Raw genomic sequence first — 18578 nt, forward strand, 5'->3', positions numbered from 1 at the left:
ACCAATATGTTTGTAAAGGTGTGTAATAACATGTGTTAAAATGTTGAAGGTCAACTCCCGTGGGAAACCCAGAAAAAAAGCTGTTGAATTCGGGTACTGAAAAATTATTTTCGAGAATTTTTATTTTTTTTAATCGGCCCTTAAGTAACTTATGAGGGGTCAAATAAGGGTTTTTCATGATTCTGAGTTGATTGTTAACATTTATATTTTCACTTTTACATTTACACACAAAGTAGCTTTTATTTCACATACATATATAATACTCAAGAGTTATTTCTCATTCACAATGTCAGAAGTTTCAACAGTCATTGTCTATGTCTTCTTCAGACTCAACAACATCATGACTGCAGTTTCTGCATGTAATGCCATTACAGACTCCACAGGCCGAGATGCACGTGACCCCATTCTTCTTGCAGCTGCATCGCCGGTTGCTGCAATCTCCATGACAATTACAGCTCGTGAACTGCAATAGCTCCTCAGGAGCCGTGGGGTCCAGTGTTGGAACTGGCTCATACCCATGCACACCTATTGTCCATCCATAGTCACTGGGGTTCAGAGACATGCTCTGTAGAATGCCTGATGCCTGATCATTACTTGACAATTCACTTTCACTGGCTGGCACTTTGGCTGTCATCACTGATTGATCCTCAAGCGCATCATCAACCGCAACCTCATCATTGATCTGTTCATCGGTTTCCTCCACAATGGTGTCAAGAGTGCCAGAAGTATCTGGAACATCATCTCCACTCCTACTATTAAGGAAGCAGTATTTGTAGTTTTGTGTCTCCGTGTAAGACTCAGTGTATCCCAGCCGGTGGAACCTGTTGAGCATCCATTTTGACCCAAATCTATGATCAAGTTGTATGGCAAGCCCCATTTGGTGTGGCAATACTCCAGACCGAGGTCGACAGGCCTTAATACAATTCTGCCCCCAAACGGCAACTCTTTCGTCTGTCTTGACAATCGGTCTCAAGAACATCTGAAGGCTTGCAGGAACAAGTGTCAGCTGACTATCGATGTCAGTCATACTGTGTGTGGTGGGGTATGACTTTGGACCTAAATCAATCAAGGCAATATCATTGGATATGAACTTGAGTGCCGTCTTTATGATCTGAGTCTTCTCATCTCCATTGTCAAGATTAGCATGATGCGCTCGCAGAATATTGTCGGTGCCATCTTTGAGACAGAGTACATCTGCCCTTCTTTCCTGTGTTGTGAAATACAAGGTGTCTTCGTATTTCTCTAGAAGTTTTATCTTTAGCCAATGCTTTGAATAAGAAAGGCTCTTCTCTGGTGACTGATCAAACTCCTGCAGCTTTTCATGGACTTGGTCCATGTTCATTACCCCATGCTCTAATTCTGAGTCTAACCATTCGCAGAATTCAATAAAAACTGCCTCTCGCTCCTCAATACTCCTCTGTCCTCTCTTCCTTTTTCCTTCCTCATAAGTCTTGGACAAACTGTCACCTCTCGCAAACATAAGTTTGCATCGCAAATGGTACAGTGTTTCTTCTGCTACCAAGTCGTTGATCCCTTCCAGGCGTCCAGTGACTTCAGTGCCCCGGTCATCCCCGCGACTCCGTGCTGTCTTCAGCAAGCTTGCCTTCAGTGTATCTGCAGTCAAATTATCTGGCACTCTGTATTTCTTTCTAGCTTGTGCTGGATTATTTTTGTAGAGCTGGGCTGGTTGGTTGCAAAGAATGCATACATCCTTATACAGGAGGTCAACTGACTGTGATCTTCTAGAACTGCAGCCAGTTGATGAACTGAACTCACAAGTAGTGCGTCTTCTCTTCAACTTTGATGACTCTTTCTCTGCCTTTGATGCTTGAGCTGACTTCTTGGTGGTTGCAACAAAGTTGTTGTACAGATCATTTTTACACTTCTGGTGGTACCTCAGTTTTCCTTCCTTTTGAGCCTCCTTTATACGTTCCACAACAGTAACATTTTCGACAGTTTCTGCTTGTTTCAATAAAGTTGAGTATTCCTTTGGAGTTGCCTGTATGAGCCTTTCAGCTGGTGTATCCGAGCGTGCACAGATGAAGCAATTGAGCACAGGTGGAGTAACGTCTTTATCCATATTGCTAGACTCCATGTCCTGCAAAGTAGAAAATGAGATATATTTAGAAATTATTTTTCCACAAAGGAGTGTCTGTGGTGAAATATAAATGTTAACAATCAACTCAGAATCATGAAAAACCCTTATTTGACCCCTCATAAGTTACTTAAGGGCCGATTAAAAAAAATAAAAATTCTCGAAAATAATTTGGTCACCGAGTAGAGCAAGCATGTGGTCCATGCATTCGGATGGACGGGCCTCACCCAGCTCCGGGACATCGAGCAGTTGTCGCACGCATTCGGTCTCTGCGAGTCCAAACGCACCGAGAGGTAGGCCTTTGAGCGCGCCGTATTTGTCGGCGTTCGGCGGGTTCTGTAGGAAGCTCAGGACCCGGGCAGCAGTGGAGGCATTGAGCGCGGAGACCACGTGGTGGAAGCGCGTCGTGTCCTCCGTCGTGGAAGCGCGTCGTGTCCTCCGTAATGTTCCGCAGGGCGAATTGAGAAGCCGCTTGGGCGAACCAGACAGCTGCGTACGATTCCCAAAAGCCAGGGAGCTTCAAAGCTACAGATGACTCCATCGCCATGTTCTTAAAAAGGGGTCACCAATTGTGGAGCTATTCTCGCACGATAAAGCCGGACAAAATGGACGACACCAGGAACGAAGTTTCACTGAGCTGTTTATTCTAGCTCAACTCGAAAGAACTCAAAAGCACTGAATAGCCCGTTAACACAGGCGGCAAGTTATATCAAAAGTTCACCACACAAAAGCCACGCCTCTCAGGAGGGTCATGGTCTGCGAATAAGTCAGCCACGCCTCTCAACGGGGCGTGGTATGCAAATCGAGAGTCCGCCCGGGCAAGGCAAATCCGGACATGTCCGGGCAAGTAACCACCCGCCGATTTACATACCACGATCATCGGCCGGTGCAAGGTGATTGTGTCATGCTTCTGGTAACCGCGACAATCATATTAAAAGTGAAAATCTTTTCGCTAAATGAAATAAAAACAAAAGTAAGAAAAGAAAAAACACACCCTGTTGGTGATATTTGCATCAGGTCACATTTGAGGAAGTAGTGTGCTCATTGACGAGGAGTTTAATAAGGTGTGGGACATGGCCATGGCTAGCAGCGCATCACTGAGACACGCGATCCCCAAACGGAGACGCAAAGCGAACACAAATATGGATGAATATGTCGTTATGGGAACTAGAGGACACAGATGATGACGAAAAAACAGAACTTCAGAGACTGCACCACAACACTATTGATTCAGTGCTTGGAGAGATGGATCACAGATTCAGCGAGCGGAGCTCACACTTTGCTAGTGCACTTGTTGCACTGAATCCAGAAAGTGATACATTTCTTGATGTAAAGGCTGTGAAGCATATTATGGACCTGTCACGATCGCCTATAATTGAGATAGAGTACGAAGTTGCAAAACAGTTTTTCAGCTCACAAAAACAATCACAGCCAATCGATGGGGATTGGACTACACAGCACATCCTCTCAAAGTACCACACACATCTGATCGGAATGCCCAGTGTACAGACTGCTTTCAAACATGCCTCAACATTTGGCGCCTCCACAGCAATGTGCGAGAATTAATTCTCCACTCTGAGAAACGGATTTTCGGACAACAGACACGCAATGCTCCACAAAAGAAAGGCCCAGTTGGTTCAGCTAGCGTTTGAGAGGGACCTAACCCGAAAATGCACAACTGAGTGGAAGGACACCATTCTGAGGAGGTTCAGCACGAACACTCGCCGCCTGCAACTCTTCTGAAGGTAAGCCATGCGTTTAATTCACTTTATGATGCCAGCCTTGGCTTTCATGATTATTACGCAAAATGTTGAATGATTTTTGAGTCTGTCTGCATTTATTCGGTAAGAGTGGAGAAAAATTGTCTATTTCAAATGATGGTCCAATGACGCGCTCAGTGCAAGTAGTGAGAGAGTGAAACGGTGAGAGACAGACACGTGGCTTGCACGTAGGCTATATTTTGTGCAGTGTGTGTGTGTGTGTGTGTGTGCAAGAGAGAGACTTTGCAGCATGTTTTTAAATTGCAACTGGGTTGTTGTGTTGTTTGTTGACGGTAAACTCTTATTATCAAGCATTCACATCATAGATTGAGTTCACCAACGGCAGTTCACCCCCCCACCCCCCGCCCCCCCCGTTACCCTAATACCCCCCGATTAGATTTGTTCTGACGCCGACTCTGCCTGGCTCATTGTCAAGTACTCCCCATGGGGAATAAGATATGTTTACGATGATGTCATCGGTGCCTTCGTTATGACGTCATAATTCGACAAGGACAACACTTATCCGATCATTATTTTAAAAATTTCAGCAACTGTTGGTCTGATGGACACGAAATTTTCACCATCGGAGCGCCTCCTCGTTGAGAACATTTTAATGATAATCATGACGTCATATGTCATGTGATACAGGCGCCATCTTGGAAAAACCGAAAAATGTTGCAGCTCTATATCTCCAAAACCACTGTATGGAAAAAATTGAAACATGTCTCATTGTAAAGAACTCCATATGGGGAATACATGTTAACGATGACGTCATTGGTGCCATAATTATGACGTAGCGGTTCCCGCTGAATGTACACAATCGCCTTGCACCTGCCAGGACGCGATCGCGCCAGGGCGCGATCGCCATGCCGGGCTCGTCCGGACGGGCCCAGACGCGCCTCTCCTGGGCATGCCCGGACTCGCTGTTCCCGGGCACGCCCGGTCTCGTCTTTCCCGGGCATGCCCGCTCTCGCCTTTCCAGGGCTCGCCCAGAGCGCCAGGGCACGCCCAGCCTCGACTTCCCAGGCCGCGTCCAGGACGCGCGGGCATGTCCAGACTCGCCTTTCCAGGGCTCGCCCAGAGCGTCCGGGCATGCCCGCTCTCGCCTTTCCAGGGCTCGCCCAGAGCGCTCGGGCATTCCCAGCCTCGACTTGCCAGGCTGCATCCAGGACGCCCGGGCATGTCCAGACTCGCCTTTCCAGGACTCGCCCTTGACACCCGGTCTCGGTTTTCCCGGGCAAACGCCCGGGCATAAATGTGTATATATATTGCTGCCCGATAAACGGGCTTTTCAGAATACCTGAGCTGTTTTGTTTCAATAAAGCAACTCGGACGAATTCCGTCTTTGGTCGCGTCAATTCTTTCGACTCGCGTTGGAGCGCAGCTCCTTCAACGTCATAATTCGACAGGGACAACGCTTAGTCTGATCAGTTTGAAATGTATTGAGTGTGATCTATGCAATAATTATATTAGAGAATATCAATTTATAATGTCATCGCTCACGTAGTCTGGCAGCCATATTGGATCAAAGAAAAAAAATATTTTAACCCTCTTGAGTCTACAAGCCGAATTTATCGGCTCACACCGCATTCAAATGCATTCAAATTCTAATACAGTAGACTCCAGAGGGAACAAGTTGACAAATTGACTGCGCATGGTAAGTATTCTATGAATACCATCTGGTTCCCCTGAAAGAGTTTCCATCTCCAATGTTGTCTCTGATAGTTTCTTCAAAGTCCCACTGTCTGATCAGTTTTAACATACTGAGAACCTTCAGATATGCTAATAACATCCTCTCCAAGAATCCTCTCAAAGAATCTTGGAGTAATCCTCTCCAAGAAGTTCTGTCACTCAAGCTTTTGGGTCTCACTATCTGCCATGATCTTTCCTGGGAAAACCACATTTCAAATCTGGCCTCCAAAGCCAGTCGCCGACTGGGCATCCTCCGTCGTGCGAAGTCCTTCCTTGGCACACCTGAGCTCCTCACCACATACAAGGCTTTCATCCGCAGCTCAATGGAATACTGCTCTACCCTCTGGGCTGGTGCTCCTGCCTCACACCTAGCTCGCCTTCACGCTGTTGAAACCAAAGCATTCAGAATCATTGGAATCTCCCGTGATGAAGCTAACTCCAAAGGCCTCTCACTCACTCACCGCAGGCAGGTTGGTGGTCTTTCCGTCTTCTACCGACTCCTCTCTGGCCTTGCACCCCCAGCTCTCTCTGGGCTCTGTCCCGCAAATATTCCTACAGGTCGCACAATATCTGCCTGCAACCCTCTTATGGTTAAACTGCCAGAATCAAGACTCTCTGCTCACTTTCACTCCTTCATTCCTCTTTTCTCCCGCCTCTGGAACAAACTCCCTCACTCTCTTCAATCCCACTCCACCCTCCAGGTCTTTAAAACAGGTGTTCACCACCATCTCTTATCTTCCCCCATCCAAAACCTTGATCTTTTCTACCCCCGCTAATTTCACCCCAATTCCACTTTTTTGAAATACCAACTTCTGTCCAGGAAGTCCTTGGTGTCCTTGTGTTTGAAACTTCTCCCTCCCCCCCCCCTTCCCATGCCTCCTCCCCCCGGGCCCTCTCCCTTCCACACATCTCCCTGGTCTCGGATGTTGTGTTTGTGTGCTTCCCCTTCTCCCCATCTTGTCTTCCGCTCCCTCTTTTTGGGTATTTTGTTTGTCTGGTTGATTTGTTTGTGAAGTAAATGTTCGCTCTTTCACGAGCCTCGATTCAGTATACAAAAAATTGGAATCAGTATCGGAATCGGAGGTCAACGTGCAATGTTTGTCTATGTAAACCACAATTTGGATCAAGGTGGGTTATGAGTGCGACGACACTGGCAAAATCGAAAATCGACACTTTAGGGCTTTTTTCAGCACTTTGTGATTGGCAAAAGAAAAGAAAAATATCAAAATATTTTCCTATTACCATGGTTTTCAGAAGAAAAAAAATTGCGTTTGGGTTTCTCTTTATCAGAGGCCCAGCACAATTTGTGATGCAATGCCCGTCCGCACAAAGCTGGCAGAGAGCTATATAGCCGAGTCAACAATGAAACCCAGGCAAGACGGCTCAAAAGTAAGTGCGCTAGCTGGGTACCATCTTGTCGGACCATTGCGACCAGGTGCACACACATTTATGTACTTGAAACACAAACCTGAAAGCAATCGTCTGATACTCATCATACACAAGTAGCCAGGAAATCAGCTCAGTAACATGTGATGTCCCTCTGTACCGACCTCGTCCTCATATCCCCTCTCCATTCCTTCCATCTTTATTTTGTTTTAAACGAGCATCAATCTCAATAGATCAGTACTGCAGAAATGCACTAATTGGCAGAAGTCTGACACGTGTGAAAATGGTAATTTTAACCCTTTTCCTTCTCCTTTCCCAGTGAAGAATATGCATGAGAGGAACGACTTGTCCGATATAGTACCAGTACCTACAATTTGTTTGCTTATTTTTTTTCTTTCTTATTTTTTTGGGGGGGGGGGGGGCGGGGGCCTTAAATTATCATTTAAAACAGGTAGACTGCTTCTTTTCTATTTTTAAATCGCATTCTTTAATCGCGCTGTTAAATTGCCGTTCTTTCAGTTTATTATTAAGAGAAGAAGGTTAACAGATGAGCTATATTTAAAATAACCCAAACAAGGGTGATGGTCAGACTTTGATTGAAGGTATTTATTTCATCAATACATTATCTCAGTTTTTCGTTTTATAAGTTCATTTTATAAACAAATTGCATGTCTCGGTGGTGTAGTGCTGAGAGCGTCCGCTTCAAGTCTAGGAGGGGGAGGTGGGGCAGTCCAAACCCCAGCCAAGGCATACCAAAGACTTTTAAAATGGGACGTGCCGTTTTCTAGCATTTACATGATAAGAGCACGGACAATCCTCATATGTTGCCATCCATGGAGAGAAGGAAATGGCACTCATGAGTGTGGTTCGAATGGTGGCACCATTGGTACCCAGAGTACCCAGGGAAGTGATGGCACTTCCCCCAACCTCAGTGGCTGTTTGTTTCTAAACGCCCGGTGTTGTGTCTCTGTATTTGTCTGTGTGTACGTGGTGTGTATGTGTGTGTATATGTGAATGTGTGAGTTCCACTTCAAGCCTTAGATACTGTAAAAAAAAGAAAAAAAAGAAAAGTAATTAGGGGGTTACATCCCCTAAGACTAGGGTGCCAGACCTATTTATACTCCTATAAGAGAATAGTTTGTTCTACTGACGTTTTAGGAGATTCATATCTTGTCACTGTCTAAGGATATTAAGCTGCAATATGCATCATATTGTTGTGGTTTTGGAAAATTCACCCCCTGAACGGAGAGGGGGGGGGGGGTACACCCATATACACCCCAGAAATCCCGAGATAGTTATTTATTTGTCTATGGTAAAGGAATACCTCTGCCCATTGTCTAACGGGATCGGGAATGGGAACATGCGTTGTGGTTGGTTTAGTCTGATGTTCCGCAACCATTGGGTCGCGACCCAAACATTGGGTCGCGAAGGATTTTCAATGGGTCACACGATCGTTTCAGAAATCGCGGGGAAAAAAACTTTATCGACGATTTACTTCTCCCGACTGAACAGAACAGAGATCAAACGAAGGCCGACACAAACTTTATAGTGTGGACTCTCCCACCGCGCTGTACCGATGTACCACGATGTACAGCGCTATACCGATGTACCACGCTGTACCGATGTACCACGCTGTACCGATGTACAGCGCTATACCGATGTACAGCGCTATACCGATGTACCGCGATGTACCGTGCGTGCATCCGGTCAGTCAGATCATACGTTTAGTTTCCGTCATGCGAATGTCCATCGCTTTTCATTCGAAAGATTGAGCTGTGAGCGTAAGGTACTCGCCATGGCTGGAAAGTATCAGCCTGTGTTCCTGAACTATGGGTTCACCTTGAATATCGATGAGCACAATGTTCATCGACCGGTGTGTGGTATGCCTCGACGTGTTGGCCAACGCGTCCCTCGGGTCCCAAAAGCTGAAACGGCACCTCGAGAAGAAACATGGAGATCATGTCAACAAGTCACGGGAGTTTTTTCTCCAGAAAGAACGCGAGATGAACAACAGCAAGTCAGTAATGAGATGAACAACAGCAAGTCAGCAAGTCAGCAAGTCAGCATCCCACCTGGCATCCCTGCACCCCGACGCTGCCGGTCGCCAGAGGGCGCTTCGCCGGGTCATCCGTTTGCCCCGCAAACTGGCCCTCCAGGTGCGCGGGAATTCTGGGGGGGTGCGTGTGGTGGACACGAAAGCTCACTGGCGTGAGGGCATCATTCCACGCACCAAGTGGGCGGCGGCCACGCCCAAGGGGTAGGCGTGGCCGCGGGATATACACCGGGCGCGCAGCCCGGAGCACGCCAGTGCTACAGTTGAGCTCGTTTAATAAAGGCTCTTAAACTCACCGTGTTGTCCGCTTCCTTCTTGTTGTACAAGCAAGCGCGCATAGCACCGTGCTTCAACGTCATAAGCAATCGATATTTCCGTGAAGGTTTGTGGGGGGGGGGGGGGGGGGGGTTCGATGGGTCGTGACTGGATGCCTGGGTTTTTATTGGGTCCTGGGCTAAAAAGGTTGCAGAACGCAGGTTTAGTCGATGTATTCCCGTTGTGGTGTCTCCCCATTTACAACGATCTCTTTCTTTCAATCTGCTTTCGGTCCGTCCGTTCCACCCCACGAGTTCATTCCCACCTCCGTTTGTTCAATTCTTTACTCTTTCATTTGTGGTAATTATCATCCATCCAAATTCATACCGGCAGCCAAAGCCCCAAAAGTAACAATTAATTGTCAACAATCCTCCAGATCGGGCGTCTTACCTTCTTGTACTTCGACCTTCGTGACCCGGGGAACACCCCAAATACATGCCATTCAAACAAACCTTTCTTTTCACTCGTACCAAATGCAGGGAGCATGAGGCCGGATCTTTCAGGCACACCAAGTGCTGTACAAAAAAGTGGAACGCCAAGTCATGCGATATGCATACTGTATAAGGAACATTCTCGTGGGAGGGAAGAGGTGGGAGACATGCCCTTCACGCTTTACTTGTGAGGTGCAGGAGTGAGGGTTTTGTTGAAAGCTGCCTTACACACTGGGAATTTCCATGGGCCTCATTGTGGTTCCCTCCCCCCTTCATGTGCGCACCAATGGAGAAGGCTGCATTAAGCTGACAGACGATTGCATGGGCTGTGCTCGCCTGGAAGCCACGCCCTGCATGGAAAGTATAAAGGGCAGAAGGCAGCTGAATTTGGGGTGGTGGTGGTGAGCTGTGGTGAGCTGCATTGGTGCTGAGCTGCCGTGGTGGTGAGCTTCCTTGGGGTGCCTCAGAACGAGCTCGGCAGTCACGAGTTGCTCGAATCTGCTCGAAGGTTCACCTGCAGGGAATGAACCACTCTGGGTCACGTTCGTCTGCTGGAACGTGCAGTGACACCACTCCGACATTAACACTGCATCACCCCCCTCATTATAACTTCCTCCCCCCCACCTGTATTATTTGGCCCCATCCAGACCCACCTGGCTAGTTAAGGTGAGCCTGGAGTCGTTCCCATACTCCTAACAGCCTCTTTCGTTGTCTCTGTTTGTAATTAAGATCCTATAGCGATACGAAGGATAAGCTCTTTCGTGTCTTTTTACTTTGTTTTTTGTTGAAGATACATTCCCTTTTGCCTTCGATTTTGCTTAGTTAATAAAGAGCTATAAATAGTGTTTTTCACCAATGCTTTGTGATGAATACTCGTGCATTTCCCATCTGCTTCGTCCTTGCCCTTTCTTCCATCGATCCAACATAAAGGTGTACGTAGTTGATAGCCAGGAGTTCTGCCCCACTGTTTCGCTTCGGTCGTGTTTTGCCAGTGTTTACTCAGTTTCCTCGGCCGTAGTAGTAATAGGAGGTGAAGGACGGGTGAATGTTAAGGGCATGGTCATTAGCCGAGGTCATTGAGTCACCAACAGATAACACAACATAAAGGTGTGGGGTCCCTGTTAGACACAAATATCTCAACCAGCATCCACAGTTGCTCAACAACCCAATGGGCCGTGGAGTTAGCCGTAGCCTGGTAACCTAAGGTCCCGAGGTCAGGAAGCAAGTCCGAGAATAGCTTGGAGAAAATGCCAAACAATAGAAAATAAAGGACATTCAAAAAATATCGTTGTTTATGCTGGACGACCCACGTGCTCTTAGGAGGAACCAAGTGATGCTCTGAAAAGTTCATATAAAGGGGCACCAATTTGATTTGTCCAGCTGCATGAAGTAATAATAATAATAATACATTTATTTTATATAACGCTTTTCAAGAAGCCCAAAGACGCTTTGGCAGAGTACAAAAAACAAATGCAAAAAGACAAAAATCAATAGGTAAATAATCAAAGCAAAAGGAAGGAGAAGGAGAAGGAGAAGAGATAGTCAGGGGTTAAATGCTGTGGGTTAAATGTTGAATGCAGTGTTGAACAGGTGGGTCTTGAGTGATGTTTTGAATGTGGTGAGTGAGGAGGAGTCTCTGATGGTGTGAGGTAGTGAGTTCCAGAGGATGGGAGCAACGATGGAGAAGGCCCTGTCCCCCCAGGATCTGAATTTGGTCCGGATGGGGGGGGGGGGGGCAGGAGGTTGGTACCAGCAGAGAGGAGGTTGCGGGTGGGAGTGTGTCTGGAGAGGACGTCAGTCAGGTAGGATGGGGCCAGGTTATGGAGGGCTTTGTCGGTCAAGAGGAGGATTTTGTACTGGATTCTCTAGGGGATAGGGAGCCAGTGAAGCTTATAAAGGACGGGGGTGATGTGGTCATGGGTCCGGGATTGAGTGAGTAGACAGGCAGCGGAGTTCTGAATGTATTGGAGTTTATTGTTGATTATTGAGGGTGAACCTTTGAGGAGGCTGTTGCAGTAGTCCAGACGGGAGGTGATGAAGGCGTGGATGAGGCTTTCTGCAGCCGTGGAGGAGAGGGATGGACAGAGACGGGCGATGTTTTTCAGGTGAAAGAAGGCTGCCTTTGTGATCTGTTTAGTGTATTTGTCGAAGGAGAGGGTTTGGTCAAAGATGATACCAAGATTCCGGATGTGAAGGGAGGTGGATACTGGGAAACCGTCGATGTTGAGGGCAAAGTTATGGGTGGATTTGGTGAGCGTTTTTGGGCCAATGAAGATTATTTCAGATTTATCATAGTTAAGTTTGAGGAAGTTGATTTGAAGCCAGGATTTTATTTCAGTGATGCAGTTTGTCAGGATAGAGTGGGTGGCGGTGGAGATGGACTTGGTGGAGATGAAAAGCTGGATGTCATCGGCGAAGCAGTGGAATTGGAGACCATGACGGCGGATTAAGTGACCAAGGGGGGACAGGTACAGGATGAAGAGGAGGGGGCCAAGAACTGAACCTTGGGGAACACCTTGGGGGAGGGGAGCAGTGGGGGATTTGCAGTTATTGATGGAGATGAACTGGCGTCTGTCAGAGAGGTATGATTTGATCCAAGAGAGGGCAGTGCCGGTAATGTTAAAGGTGGTTTCAAGTCGGGTGAGGAGGATGGTGTGATTGATGGTGTCAAAGGCGGCGCTGAGGTCGAGGAGGATGAGAATGTTGAGGTTGCCAGCGTCAGAGGAGAGGAGAAGGTTGTTGGTGATTTTGAGGAGAGCAGTTTCAGTACTGTGGTTGGAGCGGAATCCGGATTGGAATGTTTCATACAGGTTATTGGCAGAGAGGTGATGTTTAGGTTGAGTGGCTACAGCGCGTTCCAAAACTTTTGACACAAGGGTAGGTTGGAGATGGGTCTGAAGTTATTTAGGGTGTCAGGGTTGAGTCCTGGTTTTTTCAGAATGGGGGTAACAGCAGCAATTTTGAGGGATGGTGGGACGATGCCTGTAGACAGGGAGGAGTTTATTGTTGCAGTGATAAGTGGAGAGAGAGCAGGAAGGGAGGCCTTGACAAAGCTGGAGGGGATTGGGTCAAGAGTGCAGGTGGCAGTTTTCATTCCTATGAGGAATTCAGAGAGGTCAGTCGGGGAGACCGGGGAGAAGTGAGACAGGGGTTGGCAGGATAAGGGGGGGCAGGTAGTTTGAGGGGGAGCGGGTGCGGTGGTGGTTAAGCTGTTGTAGATGTTGGCAATTTTGCATTGGAAGAATGAAAGGAAGGAGATGCAGTTGTCTACTGTGAATGACTGGGTGGTGGTGTTCAGGGGGCTGAGGAGTTTGTTTATTGTAGAAAAGAGTGCTTTTGGGTTTCCAGAGCCAGAGTGGATAATTTGAGAGTAGTGTTGTAGGTGGTCCTTGTAGGCTTGGGAGTGAATTGTGAGACCTGTTTTATTGCGGAGTCTTTCAAGTTGGTGAGCATGAGTTTTCATCAGGCGGAGTTCAGGGTTAAACCAGGGAGCAGAATGGGTGAAAGAAACTGTTTTGGTTTTTATAGGCGCAAGCTGGTCAAGGCAGGAGGAGAGAGTGTGGTTGTAGTAGTCAGTGAGGTCAGAAGGGGTGTGGAGGTCAACGAAGGGAGAAGTGGACATTTTTTCAGAGAGGGTGTATGAGAATGAGGTAGGTGAAAGAGCGTTTAGCTTACGGAAGTTGATAGTGCGATAATGCCTTGGTGCTGGGGTGGGGATGTTGATGGTCACAGTGATGGCTAAGTGGTTAGAGAGGGTGAGGTCAGAGCCAGAGAGATGGTGCAAAATTATTCCAGTAGAGCAGACGAGGTCCAGAATGTGACCACGGTTATGGGTAGGAATTTATAATGTAAATGTATTTACATTATAAATTGTAGAAGTGTCGAAGTAAATGTATTTTAACCTATATATGCAACTGTGTATATGTATATGTGTATATATATATATATATATATATATATATATATATATATATATATATATATATATACACATATGTTTTTGAATATCTCAACTATCTGAGATATCATGCTCAGGCAGACAGACAGACGAAAAATGACTCATCGAGCAACACTTGGCAAGACAGAACATAGCAGAATGGCACTCAGTGGAGCATCCTTTTGACCTCAAAAACAATTAGTGGTTGAATTCAGTGACCTGATATGCAAATCGTTTTCAAAGTTTAAGTTAATCGGATGAAAATTGACAATTTTGGCCTATGTTGACCTTTTGGCCAATGTTGATCTCAAACATATTTAGTGGTTGAATTCAGCAAGCTGATATGTAAATCCTGTTCACATTTCAAGTCAATCGGATGAAAATTGAGGATTTCAGAAATTCAAAAAAAGTGGTTGACCTTTGGCCTATGTTGACCTTTTGGTCTACGCTGATCTCAAAAATAGTTGGTGGTTGAATTCAGTTAGCCGATATGTAAATGCTATTCAAATTTCAAGTTAATCAGATGAAAATTGAGGATTTTAGAAATTTGAAAAAAAGTGGTTGACCTTTGGCCTATGCTGACCTTTTCACCTTTTGACCTCAAAAATATATAGGAATTTGTCAGACCACGAACTCTACCATTTGGTGGAGTTTCATGAAGATCGGTTCAAAACTAAAACCTGTAGTCAAGTATAAATGAGCGGACAAACACACAAACAAACAAACAAACACACAAACCGCAGTGATCAACAAACTTGCAAAAAATCCACCCCCCCCCCCCCACTCCAAGTAATAAACTGCCTCAAATGCAATACCCTCTCCTCTGGCGAGGGTAATAACACAGACAGTGCATTTGTGCTTTGAGGACATTCCTGTATTGTGGAACCGTTCACAACTTCAAGTTTCATGAAAAACAAAGGCAGGAGTCTTCTTCTGATAAACAATTTTACAACAAGGGTGTTCTCCCAATATCACACACAGCAATGAAACATGGACTACAGCAAAGATTTAGTATACATTGGTGTTCAAACTGCCAAGCAAAGATGCCATCTGAGCAAAACCAAAAGGGGACAAGAAAAACAACTAAATCAGAGAGAAAACAAAATTCCTAAACACTGGTCACAATCAAAAAACTCAAATGGAACTTGGCTGGACACATGGCAAGGACAGACAATAACTACAAACTGGCAACCGAACGAAGACCGTGAAAGAAGCACAATGAGATCCAAGATCAGATTGAGAGATTACGTTCTGTTACCATTTGAGTTTTTGGCATCAGATTTTCAACAATTCTCTATTATGAGAATATGGAGAACCTAATAAATAAATGTTACATTTTTTAAATAAGCTGCCATTTTCTTAAAACTTGAGCAGATGGGGTTAGAATGTTGAGATTCTTGTTGTCTTTTGGCAGCAATTTGCAGTCATTGTTGTGGACATTCTGGTGACAGCCAGCCATATGGCTTTCATCAAGGGGTGTGGGGTGCTGGCTGGTTGTCAGGGGTTCCAGATGGTATTTAGAGGAGTTGTGCTGTATATACCCAAAGGGCTGTACGTTTTCAAGACTGCTTTCTCCTTACTCGTTCACTGAATACCCTGCCTACTGCTGAGGATCGCTTACAAAGAGGGCACGTACAACCCAGCATGAGTAATGCTATGTGAATTTATCAAACCTTTATCAGCAAAACTTTTCCCGCAGTGAGAGCATTTTTTATGTGAGCACTCCAGCGTGGGTTGCACGACGGAAGTTCAAGCTTCGTTGAGAAATAAAATCCTTGTCACAAATAAAACATTTGTAAGGATGGTATTGTTGGTTGTTGTCTCCATATGCGGGTTTTATGAGGTGGGAGGAAGTTCTCCCAGAATTCAAAATCTCCACCTTTTTCAGTAAAGGATCATTATTCATGAACCAGTTTGTGAAACTTCATTCTCATAGTTTTGTTCCAAGGGCTCGTTTTAGAATTCTCACAGAACCTCTGACACCCTCCACCTGCAGTTTGTTTGTCGTGATATTCCCTGGAATGCTTTTTAAGTACTCAGTTAGGGTTTTCTTGATCATCCGGATTCCCTGTTACTCCGACTATCACTGGTACAATTTCAGGTTTCTTCAATTTCGAAAACCACTTCACATCATTTTTCATATCCTGGTCTTTCAGATTTCAGCTCTCTTCCATCGATCTTCATATGTGATATCAAACTGTCTTTTCGAGAGAAACCTTTAGCACATATCGAGCATTTGTGAGGTCTCTCTCCTGTATGGATCTTCATATGTAATATCAAACTGCCTTTTTGAGAGAAACCTTCATCACATATCGAGCATTTGTGAGGACGCTCTCCTGTATGGATCCTCATATGCAATTTCAAACTGCCTTTTTGAGAGAAGCCTTTATCACAAATGGAGCATTTGTAAGGACGCTCTCCTGTATGGATCCTCATATGTGATATCAAATCAATGTTTTGAGAGAAACCTTTATCACATATCGAGCATGTGTGAGGTCGCTCTCCTGTATGGATCCTCATATGTGATTTCAAACTGCCTTTATGAGAGAAACCTTTATCACATATCGAGCATTTGTAAGGACGCTCTCCTGTATGGATCCTCAAATGCAATTTCAAACTGCCTTTTTGAGAGAAACCTTTATCACAAATCGAGCATGTGTAAGGACGCTCTCCCGTATGGATCCTCATATGTAATTTCAAATTGCCTTTTTGAGAGAAACCTTTATCACATATCGAGCATGTGTGAGGTTGCTCTCCTGTATGGATCCTCATGTGTAATTTCAAAGCTCTGTTTTGAGAGAAACCTTTATCACATATCGAGCATGTGTGAAGTCGCTCTCCTGTATGGATCCTCAAATGTAATTTAAAATAGCCTTTATGAGAGAAACCTTTATCACATATCGAGCATGTGTGAGGGCGCTCTCCTGTATGGATCCTCATATGTAATTTCAAACTGCCTTTTTGAGAGAAACCTTTATCACACATCGAGCATGTGTGAGGTCGCTCTCCTGTATGGATCCTCATATGTAATTTCAAATCTCTGTTTTGAGAGAAACCTTTATCACAAATGGAGCATTTGTAAGGATGCAAACCTGTATGGATCCTCATATGTAATTTCAAACCGCCTTTTTGAGAGAAACCTTTATCACATATCGAGCATGTGTGATGGCGATCTCCTGTATGGATCCTCAAATGTAATTTAAATTCGTGTTTTTCAGAGAAACCTTGATCACATATCAAGCATTTGTGTGGACGCTCTCCTGTGTGGATCTTCATATGCCTTTTCAAACTGCTCTTCCAAGAGAAATCTTTATCACAGACAGAGCACTTGTGGGGGCGTTTTCCAGTGTGTATCGTCCTGTGCATTTTCATGTTACTCATTGAAGCAAAATCCATTCTGCACACATTACACTTACAAAAGATTCGCTTTTTTTGACGCTTATTGTGTTTGTTTAATTTAACACCAATATTTGTGTTGCGAGGGCAAGACATGCACTTGTATTTTATAGAAAGGGAGTCTTGATTTCGTGATTTTCTTTTCAAAAAAGGCTTCTTCCTCACTGTCAAGCTGCGACTGGACCTTATTTGTCCCAAATTTCTTCTGGTTTGTTCTACAGAAACAAAGAACACATTTCCTTTTTTTTTGTCAAAATCAAAATGCAAAATATTTAACACTTCTCCGAAAATTATATATTTTCTCAACACAAATTATTGTCTGTTAATTTTTTACGTTTCCACTCACCAGTTGCAAAACAGGATTCACTTCCAATTGTCATGTGAATACCATCTGATCCTTCCTTTGCAGAAGCACATTTTGAATCTTCTGTGACAGATAAATCGTTGTTGTGTTGTCTGCCTTCTACATTTACAGAATAGACATCACCTGTGTACAAGTCAGGGTCAGTCTTTTGCAGGGAAATGAGATGGAGAACCATCTTGAGAGTTCATAGAACATGTTACTTCATGGAATGTATACTTCAATTTTAATGTAATAATGAAGTTTGAGATTGGTTAAAAGAAAAATTCCGGATATTAAGCGCAATTGAAGTCGTCTTCTACGCCACCCTATTTCACATGTTCAAGTACTGCTAAACTGGAGGTTCGTAGAACGAACAAGCAGGCCATTTGTGTTCAGCAGGGTTAAAGTATTTAAATCAATTTAAATAAAATAAAGATTGAAAAAATTAACTCCACTCTACTCTGAAGACTGAACTCTCAAACCTGTCTCCCTCCTCCAAGTCCTGGTGGCATCTGGTCAAATCTGTTTCTGCTGTTTGTTCCCCTTCCATGCCCTCCCTTACCTCATACGGCCACACACCTGACTTTGCACCTGAAAAAGCTGAATGCCTCAACTCCGTGTTTGCCTCAAAATGTTGTGTCCCAAACCCATCGCTCTCTGTGCCCACCTTAACCAGTCATACCCAGCTGGTCCCAGACTCTGTGCCCTTCTCTCCCAACAAGGCGGAGAAGTTTGTCAATTCTCGACTCTGATTCCGCAACTGGCCCAGACAGCATCAGCTCACGGGTCCCCAAATCCTGCTCTGCCGTGCTATCACACTCTCTCTCTCTGGTCTCTTCACCCTCTCTTTTACTCAAGGTCATCTGCCATCTGCTTGGAAATCAGCCAACGTTACCGCTTTACAAAAAAAAGGTGCAAACAGATCCCTGCAACTGCAGACCAATGAGCCTACTCCCTATAATCAGCAAGGTCATGGAATCCATCATCGCTTCTGATAATAAATAAATCCTTCCTAGTCTCCAAAGGCTTGATCTGTGATCATCATTTTGGATTAAGACCAGGCCACTCCAGTTTGCACATGCTGCTTCTGCTGTCTCAACAATGGATTGAGGCCTCAATGCTGAACAGGAAATCAGAGCCGTCTCCCTTGACATATGTCGTGCCTTTGAT

The 18578-nt window shown here is 45.1% G+C and overlaps 2 protein-coding genes and 1 long non-coding RNA gene across 3 annotated transcripts in view; 1 reads left to right on the top strand and 2 right to left on the bottom strand.

The window, feature by feature from the left end:
• The window catches only part of LOC144894068 (uncharacterized), a 247101-nt gene that overhangs the window by 66996 nt on the left and 161527 nt on the right, over nucleotides 1–18578 (bottom strand). The window lies entirely within an intron of this gene.
• LOC137436167 (uncharacterized) overlaps nucleotides 1–18578 on the top strand; it is a 149736-nt gene that overhangs the window by 30625 nt on the left and 100533 nt on the right. The window lies entirely within an intron of this gene.
• The window catches only part of LOC137436199 (uncharacterized), a 33972-nt gene continuing 29915 nt past the window's right edge, over nucleotides 14522–18578 (bottom strand). The window contains exons 6-7 of the mRNA XM_068129941.2: nucleotides 17412–17552; nucleotides 14522–17280 (exon numbers count right to left, since the gene is read on the bottom strand). Of these exons, the coding sequence (XP_067986042.2) occupies nucleotides 15800–17280; nucleotides 17412–17445 (1515 nt within the window). The 5' untranslated portion in view covers nucleotides 17446–17552 and the 3' untranslated portion in view covers nucleotides 14522–15799. The remainder of the gene's footprint in view (nucleotides 17281–17411; nucleotides 17553–18578) is intronic.

The sequence above is a fragment of the Myxine glutinosa genome, chromosome 1, assembly GCF_964187855.1.
Source record: "Myxine glutinosa chromosome 1, kmMyxGlut1.1, whole genome shotgun sequence".
In the NCBI taxonomy this organism is placed as follows: domain Eukaryota; kingdom Metazoa; phylum Chordata; class Myxini; order Myxiniformes; family Myxinidae; genus Myxine; species Myxine glutinosa.